Raw genomic sequence first — 14,434 nt, 5'->3', positions numbered from 1 at the left:
GGAATTTCCCAATTTTTATGGGTTGATTATTAAGAATGATGCAACTTTTCATCGTTGCATCGATTTTATGAAGCAGAACTGCCACTTGACCTTTTCCAAACTGAAATGAACTGGCCAAGCAAAAGCCGCAAAGTTCATTAAGTATCCAAGTGGCTAACTACACATGGACTTCCTGGAATTCCTCGCCATCACCGCCCCTAAAATTTGTCACCGTGTTTTTTGGGTTATCCGGGCTCTGGTTCTCCAATTCTTCAGTTGCCCACTTTTCTCTAGCTTTTCCCCAAGTTCAGCCAAATCTCTCAGCGGACACTGGCCGCAGAAAATTCTTAGAATTCCCGAAATGAATGTGCGCAATTTCGCATTGGCCAAACAGACAGAAGAGCGTTCCAACTATATTTTTGGGGTCATGGCCACGGTTAGATGAAAAGTGAGTGGTAAGTGGGAAATAGCAACTGAGTGGCAGCTAGATTGTGTTGAAATTAGAATGAATTGCAGCTAATTGGTATGCGTTGGAATTGAAATGAATTGTTGGAATTGTATTTTAATTTGATTCTGATACGAATGACCAAGATTGACTTTCTCTATAGATTTCTAAAGATTTTTCATTGAATGTTTGGTTGTAAGCAGATCAAAAATGTGCTGGCTTAAAATTTCTCTTATAATTGAAATTTCTTTGTAAATATGATTTGTCGGGCAACAATCGATATACAAACTTTGGTCACTCTTAAGCTACCCTTTTATTGCTTTATGCGATATTTTCTTATGTATTCTTTCTTCTTGTATCTGCTTTTGAAGACGTCACCACATATTGTCGCGCAGCCTTATTAAACATATAAACTTATAAGTTACTCATGTTAAACATACAGCTTCTTATCCGAGTTCCACAATAAATAAAATATCATATAACCAACAGGTTATGGGCCCAGGGCTCGTGTGGATAAAAAACTGTGACATTAATTTAAATTACTGTGTGTGATTGCGAAAAAAAAAAAAAAATTAATGAACATGAGTGGACACGGGTTATGTTCCATCGAAAAGTTGGATGAGGAAAATTACGCGGTATGGTCGGTACAGATGAAAAGCATTCTGGTGCAAAGTGATCTGTGGCCAATTGTGTGCGGGAGAACTGTGAAAAATGAAGGGGATAGCCAAGAACAAAACGCATTGTTTGATACACGGGACGAAAAGGCATTAGCAAGCATATTGCTGGGTGTAAAGTCGTCGCAAATTAACTTCATAAAGAATTGCACGTCGTCAAAAGAGGCATGGGAGAAATTAATGAGTGTGTACCAGCCGCGCGGACCAGCTAGAAAAATAGCATTGTTTAAAAGATTGCTGCGAATGAGCTTGCTAGAGAGTACAAGTGTGCAAAGCTATATAAGTGAATTCTCGGACATAGTGGAAAAGTTAAACGAAATAGGAATGAACATAAGTGAAGACATGCTTACAATTTTGTTGCTAACCGGCTTAGGCAAATCATTTGAAAATTTCGTTGTGGCAATCGAGACGCGAGAAATGTTGCCGTCCTTATCTGACTTGAAAATAAAAATTATTGAAGAAGGACAGAGACAACAAGTGAAAAGTGAAGTTGCGGACAGCAGTGTGCAGCAAGCATTTATGTCGCGCGCGAAGAATGTATACCAAAAAGGGTAATACAAAAAGAAAAAGAAGTGCTATAGGTGCGGACGCGAAGAGTCATTTATAGCTCAGTGCAAAGAAGAATTAAAAAATGACAAAGACACAAGCACTGAGAAGAAGAGAGCCCTTGCTATTCTGGCGAATGTGAAGAAAACTGACAATTTGAGCAAATCAATGTGGTGTCTGGACAGTGGCGCGACTGTACACATGTGTTGTGATAAGTCGTGGTTCGTAGAAATGAGAGAGCACAAAGAAAAAATATTTCTTGCTGGCGCCAATTTTGTGTTGGCCGATGGCATTGGCACTGTGTGTGTTAGTGTAAAAAGTTTCACAATAGAACTGAAAAATGTGTTGTATGCAAAAGAGTTACAGACAAACTTTATATCGGTGGCTAAAGCAGTTGAAAATGGATATAAAGTCATTTTTGATAACCACAAAGCATTGATTAGGGATAAACAAAATGTGGACATATTGAAAGCGTGCACGTGCAGATATGGTGACTTGTTTATGATTGACATAAAAATGAAGCAGTGTATGTATTCTAATACAAACAGCAGTGCAATGTGGAAATGGCATTATCGTTTTGGCCATATAAATTTGTCAAGCTTAACTAAAATGGCGAGTGGTGGAATGGTGAATGGTTTAAAAACAGTTAATACAAAAATTGACTCAAACAGCAATGCGTGTGAGACTTGCGCCAAAAGTAAAATTAGTGTGAAACCATTTCCAAAGAAATCTGAAAGTCGTTCAGAAGAAGTGTTGAATTTGATTCATTCGGACATATGTGGACCAATGAACAAACCGTCTGTCGGGGGTGCGCGTTATTTTGCAACGTTCATTGACGATCACTCGCGTTATACAGCTGTTTATTTTTTAAAATCTCGTGATGAAATACTAAGCGCATTCAAAGACTATGTTGTGTTTGCAGAAAAACAACGCGGAAAGAAAGTAAAAAGCAATTCGAAGCGATAACGGGCGCGAGTACGTGAGCCACGCATTTGGACAATTTCTTACTGAAAACGGTATAGTAAGACAGCTGACAGTACCCTATACTCCACAGCAAAATGGAGTTGCCGAAAGAGCAAATCGCACTCTGGTAGAAATGGCCAGGAGTATGTTGATTCATTCAAGCGCAGATGAGAGCCTGTGGGCTGAGGCAGTACAGACTGCAGCATATCTGCGCAATAGGTCAGAAACAAAAGCGTTGTGCAACATGACACCATATGAGGCGTGGGTTGGCAAGAAACCGTATGTGTCGCACCTCAAGGTTTTTGGCTCAAAGGCAATCGTATTGAATAAAGCCCATAAAAAGAAGTTTAGCCAAAAAGGTAATGAATACGTTATGATTGGCTATTCAGCAACGGCAAAAGCATATCGTTTGTTTTGTCCTAAATCAAGGAAAGTTATTGAAAGCAGAGATGTTATTTTCCTGGAAAATAATGTAGGTGGATCTCCAAGCGATAAAATGGAAATGGCATTGTTTGATGATTTTGTAGCAGATAATCAGCAGGCACAAGACAACAATGATGAGCAGCTTCAGGCAGAGGATGATTTGGACGTCGGAGAGGATGACTTGGACACAGGAGTGATCAGAACAGTGATGAATACGAGAGTGCTATCAGCGATGAGGCAGAGCAGCCTGCTGTATCTGAAACCCGTGGACCAGGGCGTCCAAGACTCGTTAAAACTGGCAAGCCGGGGCGACCACGTAAGCAATACAACTGTCTGAATATGCTGAAGGCAGAGGATATACACATTCCAGCAAATTTGGGTGAGGTTAATCAGTCAGGAATGAAGCAGGAATGGTCAGCATCGATTCAGAAGGAGATGGATGCGCTAGAGGCCAATAACACGTGGGATCTAGTGGATCTGCCACAAGATAAAAGGGCTATAGGCTGCAAGTGGGTATTTGGCGTAAAGGTTGACAAGGAAGGCTATGTAGAGCGCTTTAAGTCAAGACTAGTTGCCAAAGGATGTGCTCAGCGCTATGGTGTTGACTTCTGGGAAACATTCTCACCTGTGGTCAGATACCCGTCCGTTAGAATGATCATGGCATTGGCGGTTGAGAAGAAGCTGCATTTGCATCAGATGGACGTATCTACTGCTTACTTGAACAGCGAGCTATCGGAGGACGTGTACATGCGGCAACCAGATGGGTTCGTAAGCGAAGAGTTTCCCGAGAAGGTCCTAAAGCTAAAGAAGTCTCTGTACGGGCTTAAACAAAGCGGCAGAGAATGGAATACTAAGCTCGACGCAGTATTGAAAAACTTGGTTTTACACCGTGTGTCAGCGAGCCGTGCGTATATGTACGCAATGGACAAGGTAGTATAAATATAATAGCAGTTTATGTTGACGATCTTTTACTTGCCAGCTCAAATAAAGATGAACTTTTGGGCATCAAAGCATCAATCGCTAATAAGTTTGATGTTGTGGATGGCGGCCAGCTCAATCACTTTTTGGGCATCGAAGTTGAGCGCGATGGCGAAACTGGCAGCATAGCTATCGGCCATAAGCAGTATGTCGAGCAGATGCTTCATGCCTGGGGCATGTCAACATGCAAACCTGTAGCTACACCACTGGAGGCGGGTCATCAAGTCAAATGTGATGACGCCAAATGCAAGGCCATTGACGAGAAAGGCTATCAATCGTTAATAGGCACCCTGATGTATTTGGCTATAACAACTAGGCCAGACATACTACACTCGGTAGTGAAACTGGCGCAGCGCAACGCCAATCCTCAAAGGAGCATGAAGTTTCGGCAAAGCGCGTGCTGAGATATCTTAAAGGCATGGCTAACATGAAGCTTCACTATCAGGCTACTGGAAAGGAGATACATGGATACGTGGACGCTGACTGGGCTAACGATACTACAGATCGCAAATCGTATAGCGGGTACGTCTTCATTGCTGTTGGCGGGGCAATTTCGTGGGAATCAAAAAGCAAAGTTCGGTGGCACTAGCAGCACCGAAGCCGAGTACATTGCCTTATCCACAGCAGCTAGAGAGGCGATATATCTGAAGAAACTATTGTATGAAATGGGTTTCTTAGAAACCAAGTCCGTTTTGTTGTATTACGATAATCAAAGCGCAACAATACTTTAGCTAAGAATCCGATTCTTGCATAAACGCAGTAAACATATTGGATATTAAGGTTTCAATCATGTACGAGAGTTATATACTAAAAATGAAATAGATGTTAAGTATATAAGTACTAATGATATGGTCTCAGATGTGTTAACTAAAAACTTGCAAAAGAACAAACTATGTAAAATGTATTAATGAAATGAATTGTTATTAATATGTATAAAGTATATGATTGTTGAGAAGGAGTGTTGAAATATGATTTGTCGGGCAACAATCGATATACAAACTTTGGTCACTCTTAAGCTACCCTTTTATTGCTTTATGCGATATTTTTCTTATGTATTCTTTCTTCTTGTATCTGCTTTTGAAGACGTCACCACATATTGTCGGGCGCAGCCTTATTAAACATATAAACTTATAAGTTACTCATGTTAAATATACAGCTTCTTATCCGAGTTCCACAATAAATAAAATATCCTTATAACACTCTAGCAAGTGGTTACTGCCAATTGTACAAAAAGGACAATTCTAGTAGGTTTCACCATGGATTTGGTTTCAAAATTGAGATTCTACAAATATGTTCTTAAAATTTTTTAAAGAAATATATTGACCTGAAAAACCATGCTGCTTTAGGTTTCAAATTTAAGAGTTTTCCTCTACAGAAGGTTAAAAATGTATCTGCTGCTTCTATCTTGGAAAATTGCACCTTAAATGAAACATAATTTCGAAATATTTTCCCACAGAGAGAGAGAGAGGACATTTGTGATTCCCTTTTTCTGAACAGATAGATATGAGTCCGACTTTATGAACCCGACGCCGGGCTCTTCAGCTTTATAAACGCGTTTGAGGATTGGGAAGGGGATGGAAAAAGGGGCAAAAATGTGGTCAAAGCCTTCGAGTCAAGTGCTTATCAGTACAGGGGCGGAGCATAAATGTGTGTGGGAGGATGAACAGGGGGGGTTTGCTGTAACGGAAAGGGGCTTCAAAACAACTTGACTGACTGCACTTTATGGTTCATTTTGCATGCCTCAGATGAGCCGAGGCGGCCTGGTGGATCCCAGCACCCAGTATCTAGAACGTAGGACAGGAAAAAAAAAAAAAAAAAATGAAAAAATATCCAAAGGTTTCAGTTAGATATTACCCAGCTATCCTCCGGTTTTCCACCGCCTTTTCCTAGCATTTGCTGTCCCACACTCCCCTTATGACTATGCGTTTTGGTATTTTTACTGCTGCGTTCCCATTTGCGAGACAGAGAATTTTGAGTTGCTTTTTCATTTTTAATGCCACATCTTGGTCTCTTGGACAATGTTTGCTGGGTGCGAGGAGGCAGGGATACTGTCGGGCAGGGGGTTTCTGCAGGACTTCAGGACTTGTGTGCCTTGTCCTTGCCTGCAGCGTTAAATTCTTGTTAAAATATTATGGAAAACTTTTTTGCACCATTCTTTTTTGCCCTTTAAAAGGAATCCACAGCCAGTGAAATCTCTCCCTCTAGGCCTCTAGGATTTTTTCAGAATTTTTTATTTTGTCATGGTTTCCAAGGTTTTTTGAGTGGCAAAAAGAAGTCTTTAAATTAAACCTTATCAATAGAGTTTGATAGTTTTCTTCATTTTTAAATATATATATTTTTTGAAATATTTAATAGATTTTTTTTAAATTTACAAACTTTGAATTGGTAATTACAAAAGCATTCCAGTTGTTGTAAGTAATTTCTTGAAAGCATTTTAAAAGGGTTAAAAATATATATATTGTAATGTAGATCTTCTTCTTAGTTTTAATAGAAATTTTCCAAGATTTTGCATCCACTTCAGGCAGTTGCAATTAAGCCAAATGCTTAAGGTCAAAACCAACGCAATTTGACAATTGAAGGGCGCAATTATTTCAGTTGATTTCGCCTGAATTGACGCGACTGGCGTTTGCTTTGAGTTGGGTCCTTAGTCAAACACTTAATGGCAAACTCAAACCGTCCATGCATTCAACACCTACACCTTCCAACCCTTGTACCACCCACAATCCACGGCCATGTCGCACCTAATTAGGCCAATTAAATTTAGCTGCAAATTACACACATTAAATGTGTAAATTGGGCGGCTAGTTGAAATTGAAATTAAATGCATGTCGCATGTGTCGTGGCATCGCGTGTTAAAGCCAGATATCACTTTCTCGATTTTTGATTTTGATTTGGATTTGGTTTCGGATTAAGCGGATGCACTGACCGCACCCTCAACAAAGGGATATTTAATTCGCGGAGGTTAAGTGGCCAGTGCAATATTGTCACGATAAAACAATTGGATTAACTCCGTTGGGAAAGTCATTAGTATGCACTTTCAAGTTTTCAAGCTAATAAAGCTGAATTTACATGTCCATTTCATTATCTGGAATTAAATGGGTATTTTAGCACTTAACAATTGTTCCTTTTTTTACACACTCTTAATCTCATTTAGTGTTTTATTAAATGCATTGTTGTTGTTTTTCTTATTATCAATTTATTTTGTAAAACACTTTCAGCGTGTGCATAAATTAGACATTTTTTAATCACAATTTTGTTACTTCTTTTAGATATTCATTTTTATGAATGAAATTAGCTTAAGATTTCTTTTTAAAATTTCTTATAAAATATTTTAAAGAAATTTAAGCCATATTTTATTTAGTATAATCAAAATTTCAAATTTCACATTAGCGTTTTTTTTTTATTTATATTTCACCGAGCACTACTTTTTTATTTTTCATACTACTTCCACTATAAGAAACAGTTTCCCCGTCATCAGCAATCTCAAAGATTGTCTTCCTGGGAATTCCTGTGAATCTTTTATGTCATTCTCACCTGTCCCCGTATGATTTTCAGTTTTTTTTTTTTATCCTATTTACATTGAGAATCCCTTTTAAGTCTCATCAATCAAATGGGGAATAAAAGGAGCTTGACCACCGAACTTAAACCGAAAGCGGATGTGAGAGTTCATTAGAAGGAAAAGCGAGAAAAGTGCGAAAACTCAGGCCCAATTAAACGTTTCTTGTAAGCGAAAAATCTTATTTTCGAGTCTGGTTTTAATTCAATTACCGGCTTCTTGACTCAATTTCCGTTACCAGAAGTTGCCACTCACCTGTTTGGATTCCTTAAAGTCGTTGGACAGTGGAAAACTAAAAAAAAAATAAAGGAAAAACCGAAAAACACTTGGGAAAACTTTTAAAACCGGTTTCACTTTAGTACTGATTAAGAAATTTGTTTTGCCCCTTCGTATTTGGTTTATTGTTTGGGGTTAAATAGTTGTTTTTTTTTTTATGGCACATTCAAAAAAATTAAGAAAAATTGTTAACTGCTTAGACACTTTTTTTTTTTTAGAGAATAACAGTTTTGAACTGAGAATTGCGGTTTGAACGGGTTTCTTTATACCGATGCCGTAGGGTCCCTTTGGTCCTTAGGTTTCTTAGTCCGCTACACAACCGTCGGTCAGGACATTCGCCAGCGAACTACGCGCCATCCAAAGCGAAACAGTCGCAAGTGGGCGCAAAACCAAAACACAGAACGAAGGACGAGCCGAAGGATCCGAGTGCTTTGCCGCTTGCGAAAAGCACTCAAAATATTAAGGAAACATTCGAATGTGTTTTATAATTTGAATATTCTTTTTAATTTTACAATTTGAAATATTTACATACTTTAAACATTTTTATAATTTTTTTTTAAATTGTAAAATTAATATTTTCTTTTTTTTAATTTTTTCTGTATATTTTTTTCTAAGCTCGAAAACTTACTTGACTCGAGTAGACGTTATATTTTTAGTTAGAATTTTTTATATATATATTGGTGGGCGGAAAAATTGTAACTGTTTTGACTTTTAGTTTCAAATAATCTGAAAGTGAATTTTCTATGACGGAATGTTCGTTCCTGACACTGAAATTAAAAACGTCCAAATCAAGTCAGTCTTATTATCTTGGATTGTTTTTCGAAATTATATAGTTACTTCTCAATGTTCCTTTTTAAAAAAATATATATGGGATGTGAAAATTAGTATTTGCCAAGTTAAGTTTTTCAAGTTTATTATAAACTAAATAAATATGTATAAATAGAAATCTATTAAATAATATATTAGTAAATTTGTCTGAACTAAGCATGTAACCATTTTAAAAAATTGAAAGAAGTTTTGATTTTTTTTAATGTACCTGATAAAAAGGCGCTCCTCCCTTTAATTTTTTTTATTGATAGCGAAAAGAACGCAACAGGCGCGCATGCAAATTCCCAAAGGAACGAAAAATATTTGTAAACAAAGCGGCTTCGGTTGTCAGCCGAAAGCAAAAATTGAGCGAAAAAGCGGAAAACCCGAACTCAAAATAAGCCGAATGCTTAAGTAAAAACTCAAATTGAGTGATTTTACTATATGAATGAAAGTGAGAAAATAATAATAATTCCAAACATATAAGTTTGACTAAATCCTTTATTTTCTTGAAATTATCAAATAATTATAAAGGCAAATTAACAATTAATCTAACTTTACGAAAGTAAACAACATATTTTAAATATTTCCGCTTTGCCGCGTTAGTGGTGGTAGTTTTAAATCCATAACGAAATATCTATACAAGCAGTATGACCTTAGAACTCGTAATATAAATACCAAAAATACCAAAAGTGCCATGAAAAAAAGGTGGCAGCTCTGAAATAGAGGTTTCAGTGATCAGGCAACTTCCTAAGAGCACGCCGCGTGTTTTTAGTTTATTTTGTTTAGTTTTTTAATTAAATTGTATTAAACCACATCTAATCTGTTTAAAATGAAGCGTTTGGCTCCGAAAAGGGATGAAAACATGGACCAGCTCGTTAGCAAAAGGCAACTACAATTCATGGGCAATGCCCTGCTCAATGCCGAGAATGTGAACCCCAAGATGCTCAATAATTTTGTTGAATTACTGGTAAGTGATTAAAATTGTACATTAATCAAAATATTAAAATTCAAATCTTTTTGAAGGATTCATCCGATTCCCGAGTGCCAGCTGGCGAAGTGATGAATACGCTTGAGGTGATATTCAAGAACTTGCTAAAACGACAGACCGCAGAGGCCAACGAAAAACAGAGCCAACAAATCATACAATTATACGAGAAAACTTGGTCGTCGCTCATAGGGAATCTTCTAGAGGATTCCCAGTGTGCAGTGGCTTTAAAAGTGTGCATGCAATTGATTAAAGTGGAAGCCAAACATCCAATTGGACCCAAGAAAGGTTGGCCCACCCATAGAATACAGCAAATACTTGAAACATTCTTGAATGCCGATGAGACGCCAACGAATTCATTAACAAACTATGGAAAATATTGCAAAAATCTAGATGTTTTGGAGATTACACTTAAGAAGCTATCAGATTTAGTGCCCAAGGAGAACTTTAAGGACATACCCATTAAGGCGATGACATTTCTGTCCATTGTGAACCTTTTGGATATGGGAAAATCGGTGTTAAACACTGCAGACTACCATGTGGAAAGTGCAAAAAATCAAAAATTCAACCTCGAGCAAAATGGTAAGAGACTGAGCAATCTCTGGCTGATTATAATGTCTAAGGGTAGCGAAGTGGATGAGAAGCTGCATCGCCAGATACTTATGGTTCTTCTGGAGCGCGTAATCAATCACCTAGAAGATCCCATCCAGCTGACTGACTTTCTTATGGATTCACTGCATCAGTTTGGTTGGTATTTGCATTAGTTAAAACTAAGGAAATTTACATTGACAACTATTTATCTACCTTTAAGATGGACCCATTGCTCTGTTGGCTCTCCAGGGAATCTTCACGCTAATGCAAAAGCAGAACATCACCTATCCAGATGTTTACGAGAAGCTGTATAATATGTTCTATCCCCGGATGTTCTTCAATAAGTACAAGGCGCGCCTTTTTTATCTGGCCGATATCTTCCTGACTTCCACCCATTTGCCAGAGAACCTGGTGGCAGCGTTTGTGAAGCGTCTCGCTCGTTTGGCCCTTCAATCTCCCACCGAAGATGCTGTGATTATGATTCGTTTCGTTTGTAATCTGTTATTAAGACACACGGGTCTGCAAAAATTGATTCGCGGCAGTAACGCGGCCGATGAAATCAGTGATCCTTACAACGAAACGGAAACGGATCCTGTGAAATCAGATGCCATTAACAGTTCGCTTTGGGAGATAACACTGTTGCAGAAACACGTTGTACCAGAGGTGGCAAATGCTGCTCGGTTTATAAACTCATCGTTGCCCATCATGGAGTTCGATTTGGCACCTCTTTTGGACAGAAAAGAGTGCAATGTAAGCAAAAGAATTATTAATATTTTTGTTATTATATATATTTAACTTATTTTTATTTCTTCAGATTTTCGACGATGAATTGCAGTCGAAGGCCAAGCAGTTTGCCCTGAACTACGAACGTCCCGCCAATTTGGCTCTGCCCAAAAACGACTACGTGACCAAGTACTGGGAACTCATCTAGATAAGTGTTATTATGCTAAGTTTAAGCAGGATTAAAGTGCTGCCTGTTATGAGGCAGCTGATGGGCCAACTCGTTTTGAAACCAATTTGCTGGTGAAATGTATCTGATGTTGCCTGCTGGCAAATTCATATTTAAGTTAATTTGCTGTTCCTTTGGCTGGTTAAGTTGGCGGATTTCTGAGCAAGTACGGCAGGGACGTATCAAGGCGAAGTATATACACTCGGCGATGGAAAGAAAGCTAAAGCCGAGAAATAATCCCATCAGACCGCCAACACAAGCTGCAATTATAGTATGTGTTCATCATTTATTTTCAAGATCATTAATCAGGTAAAATATGACTTACATAAAAAATCAGAGAATCCAATAAATTCCGTTTGTTTGTTGGCCCTGAATGTGGGATCCTTGAAATACATATTCACCACGGCCACGCTGCGCTCTACATAGGCATCTGAGAAGTTCCAACCGCGATTCGAAGGAGTCTCCCTGAATCCATCGTGCGAGATTCTCGTGGAATAGGCAATCGCACTGAAGGAGAGATCAAAGCACGATGGCAGGCACTCCTCCAAACAGGATTCCATCGCCACAATAGTCCTGAATCGAATTAGCTCCACACATTCTCTCTTGTGCAGCGGGCATATGGTATCGTTGCTGTTCAATCGGGGCATATAGAAGGTAACACAGCCGCAGTGCCGTATCAGCCACCCGGACATGCACTCAGCCACGCAATTTCTTTGCGTGTAGTGGGCAAACCATCGCAACTTTAGCTCATTGCGGAATAAACACCGCCTGCTCATGCGGTCCACATTGCGGAGATGCTTCTCCGTCAAGATTTTCGCGGGATCTATTCGCAGTTTGGTCTCCATTCCGGGTGCCAAAAGGACTCCTGTCTCCCGCACATTCGGAGACTCATTCGGGCTATGCAGGGCGATCTTGAAGCCAATGCTGCTCGACGACGAACAGTAGTAGTCATCTGCTTGGACATCCAGAGTTAGCGATAGTCCTAGCGACTCTCCTGTTCCTTGGGATCGTCGAGGATACAGCGGATTATCGACATCCGGTTGGGAACCTCGCTTCCGGTATCCTAACTCGGCGTTCCAGTTGACTGCATGGAAGCCCACAGGTAGGCTTATATTACGATGTGAATAGGGAACGCTTTTGGGGGAAAATTATAATTTTAAATATTTTTGGAGTCTACGATAAAACTTGAAGCTTTTGTTTTGCCTTTGGGCTAAAAGCAGGACCCTAAAAAGTTCTTTAACTTTTAGAAAAGGTTCAAACCAAAAGCTGAGCTTGCAAATTGCTTTTCCAAAAGCTTATTAAGTTTTTGATGGAAAATAAAATAGAAAATAGGTTTTCCCACCTTTTCCTATACATAAACCTGGGGTGTAGCATATTAAATACACAGCATAGACCTTCATCGGTCACAATTGGGTGAAATAAACTTGCACATTCGTAATCATCGGCGCCAAATCGGCAGTTAATCACCATTGATTTGCAGGGCTGTGAGATCTGTGTATATAAAATCAAAGTGTTATATAAGGAAATTAAAGGTTTCCTTTTTATCTGATAGTATAGTAATGTATATTTATTATATAAACCTTACACATTACTTACATTCAGTATAAGCTCCTCCCAATTGGAACCACTTCCCTTGACTATTTCGATATCAACTTTTCGTCGACAAAGCAACTGCAGCATTGCAAATTCTATAGAATCATTGGCCAAGTTTTTGACCCTTTCGATTAAAGCCTGATTTAAATTGCAGATTGTCACTGCCGGAAAGGGTTCGTTGGCAATGGAAGTTAATTCCGGATCGATGCCTACTATAACCGGATTGGTGTTCCACTTATCGAAAGCGTCCTGTATTAGATAAATTGCAATTGCAAGCACTGTCAGCAGGGCTATACCGAAAAAGAATCTTTAAATGGAAAGAAGTTAATGATATTAATTTATTACGATATTTCGTGAACGATTTTTACCTATCACTATTACGCATTTTGCTGTTGTTAATGTATTTCAAACCATGAATTGTGGTGTTGCGACAGAACTCATCTGTATTTCTGGACAAAATTCGCCGCCAGGTGGTTAGCGTTATCCTGTAATTCTTTGGCTGTGGCTTAGGTCTTTTTTGTTGGCTCCAAAATAGAGCCCTTTGGCGATTGCGTGGCACTCGCATCCTCGACTGAATCCTTACTGAATGGACGGACAAGTCTTGGTAATTTTATTTATTCAAAGGTTTTTCAATTTGCAAATTACATAATTTGTTTATATAATGTCACTTCCTTGACTGCTCAGGTACTTTGCTAACTACGTTGTTGGGTTTTTCACCTTTTTCATTTTTGTTAGATGGAACAGAGTTTTGTTATCTTTTTTAAACTACCAATCTATTTAGGTAAGCATTTTAATCATTAGGAATCTAAATAAAACTATAGCAATATGTAAACCTCCGAAGGGCAATGTAATGCCTTTAATTAGAGGATTTTGTGGAGCAAAAGGAATGCCTCATTAGAAGAATCAGAGGCGAAGACCTCAACCGAAACGGCAATAGGAACCCAAGTGAAATCCCGGCCAGAAAGTGGGGATCCCCAATCGTAGCAGGAGAAGATGTTTGAGCGAGTCCAAAGGCTCAAGTTTGCTACAATCAACATGGTCAAACTCACCAATGGCGAAAGAGATGGAAGGTGGCTGGCGAAAAGAGGCAGAGATAGAGAACCACAGAAAACGACACTTGAACGAAAATCAAATTAAAAGCTTCAATGGCAACGACGACTAGGACTTGGATTTGCTCCTGTTTTTGCTCCTCATGCTGGCCACATGTCACCACATGGCACCTGCACATACATATATACACGCACATTTACGTAAGGACTCAACTCGACTCCATTGAAACAAGTTCATAAAACACTTAACCTGACCGAGCTGACCAAATGTCCCTTGGGAATGCGACTGAATGCCCGACTGAACGTAGTAGCCGGTCTTGTTGACTTGTTAGCAGTTGATGTCCGATGCCCTTCGAACCACCTACATGGTTTCGCCCACTGTATCGCCCCAGCCAACCGAACTGAACTGAACCCACTGTGCCCAACCCCACAGTTGGGGGCCACCGGATGTATCCGCATCAATGAGTGACCAGGCCGAAAGTTTCCCCTTCTTCTTTCTGCAACTTGGCCTGCGATTTGCGACTCCTCTGCCGGGGCATCATCAAAAGTTACCAGCAAATTGACCTAATCTATGTACATATGTATGTCCAGCATGGTTCTGGGCACATATGTGTGCC

At 39.2% G+C, this 14,434-nt stretch overlaps 3 protein-coding genes across 4 annotated transcripts in view; 1 reads left to right on the top strand and 2 right to left on the bottom strand.

Annotated features, from left to right (window-relative positions):
* Positions 1-8,303, bottom strand: part of LOC108118289 (allatostatin-A receptor) — an 86,428-nt gene extending 78,125 nt beyond the window's left edge. For both annotated transcript variants that reach the window (XM_017230890.2, XM_041818063.1), the window contains exon 1: positions 7,820-8,303. The gene's annotated coding sequence lies outside the window, so the exon portion shown is untranslated. The remainder of the gene's footprint in view (positions 1-7,819) is intronic.
* A 1,062-nt stretch (positions 8,304-9,365) lies between these two features.
* LOC108118287 (nucleolar complex protein 4 homolog B) lies at positions 9,366-11,226 on the top strand. Its single transcript, XM_017230888.2, has 4 exons — positions 9,366-9,617; positions 9,674-10,382; positions 10,447-10,976; positions 11,041-11,226. Exons 1-4 carry the CDS (start codon positions 9,480-9,482, stop codon positions 11,155-11,157), a joined length of 1,494 nt encoding a protein of 497 aa, XP_017086377.1. The 5' UTR covers positions 9,366-9,479; the 3' UTR covers positions 11,158-11,226.
* LOC108118285 (pickpocket protein 28) lies at positions 11,179-13,333 on the bottom strand. The gene is made up of 5 exons (XM_017230887.2): positions 13,137-13,333; positions 12,772-13,075; positions 12,518-12,666; positions 11,501-12,309; positions 11,179-11,435 (listed from the first exon to the last, which is right to left on the bottom strand). The coding sequence occupies exons 1-5, from the start codon at positions 13,331-13,333 to the stop codon at positions 11,179-11,181; spliced, it is 1,716 nt and encodes a 571-aa protein (XP_017086376.1).
* Between the last annotated feature and the right edge of the window lie 1,101 nt (positions 13,334-14,434).

The sequence above is a fragment of the Drosophila eugracilis genome, unplaced genomic scaffold, assembly GCF_018153835.1.
Source record: "Drosophila eugracilis isolate 14026-0451.02 unplaced genomic scaffold, ASM1815383v1 contig_2147, whole genome shotgun sequence".
NCBI classification, from domain to species: domain Eukaryota; kingdom Metazoa; phylum Arthropoda; class Insecta; order Diptera; family Drosophilidae; genus Drosophila; species Drosophila eugracilis.
This window is presented reverse-complemented; position numbering and strand designations above follow the sequence as displayed.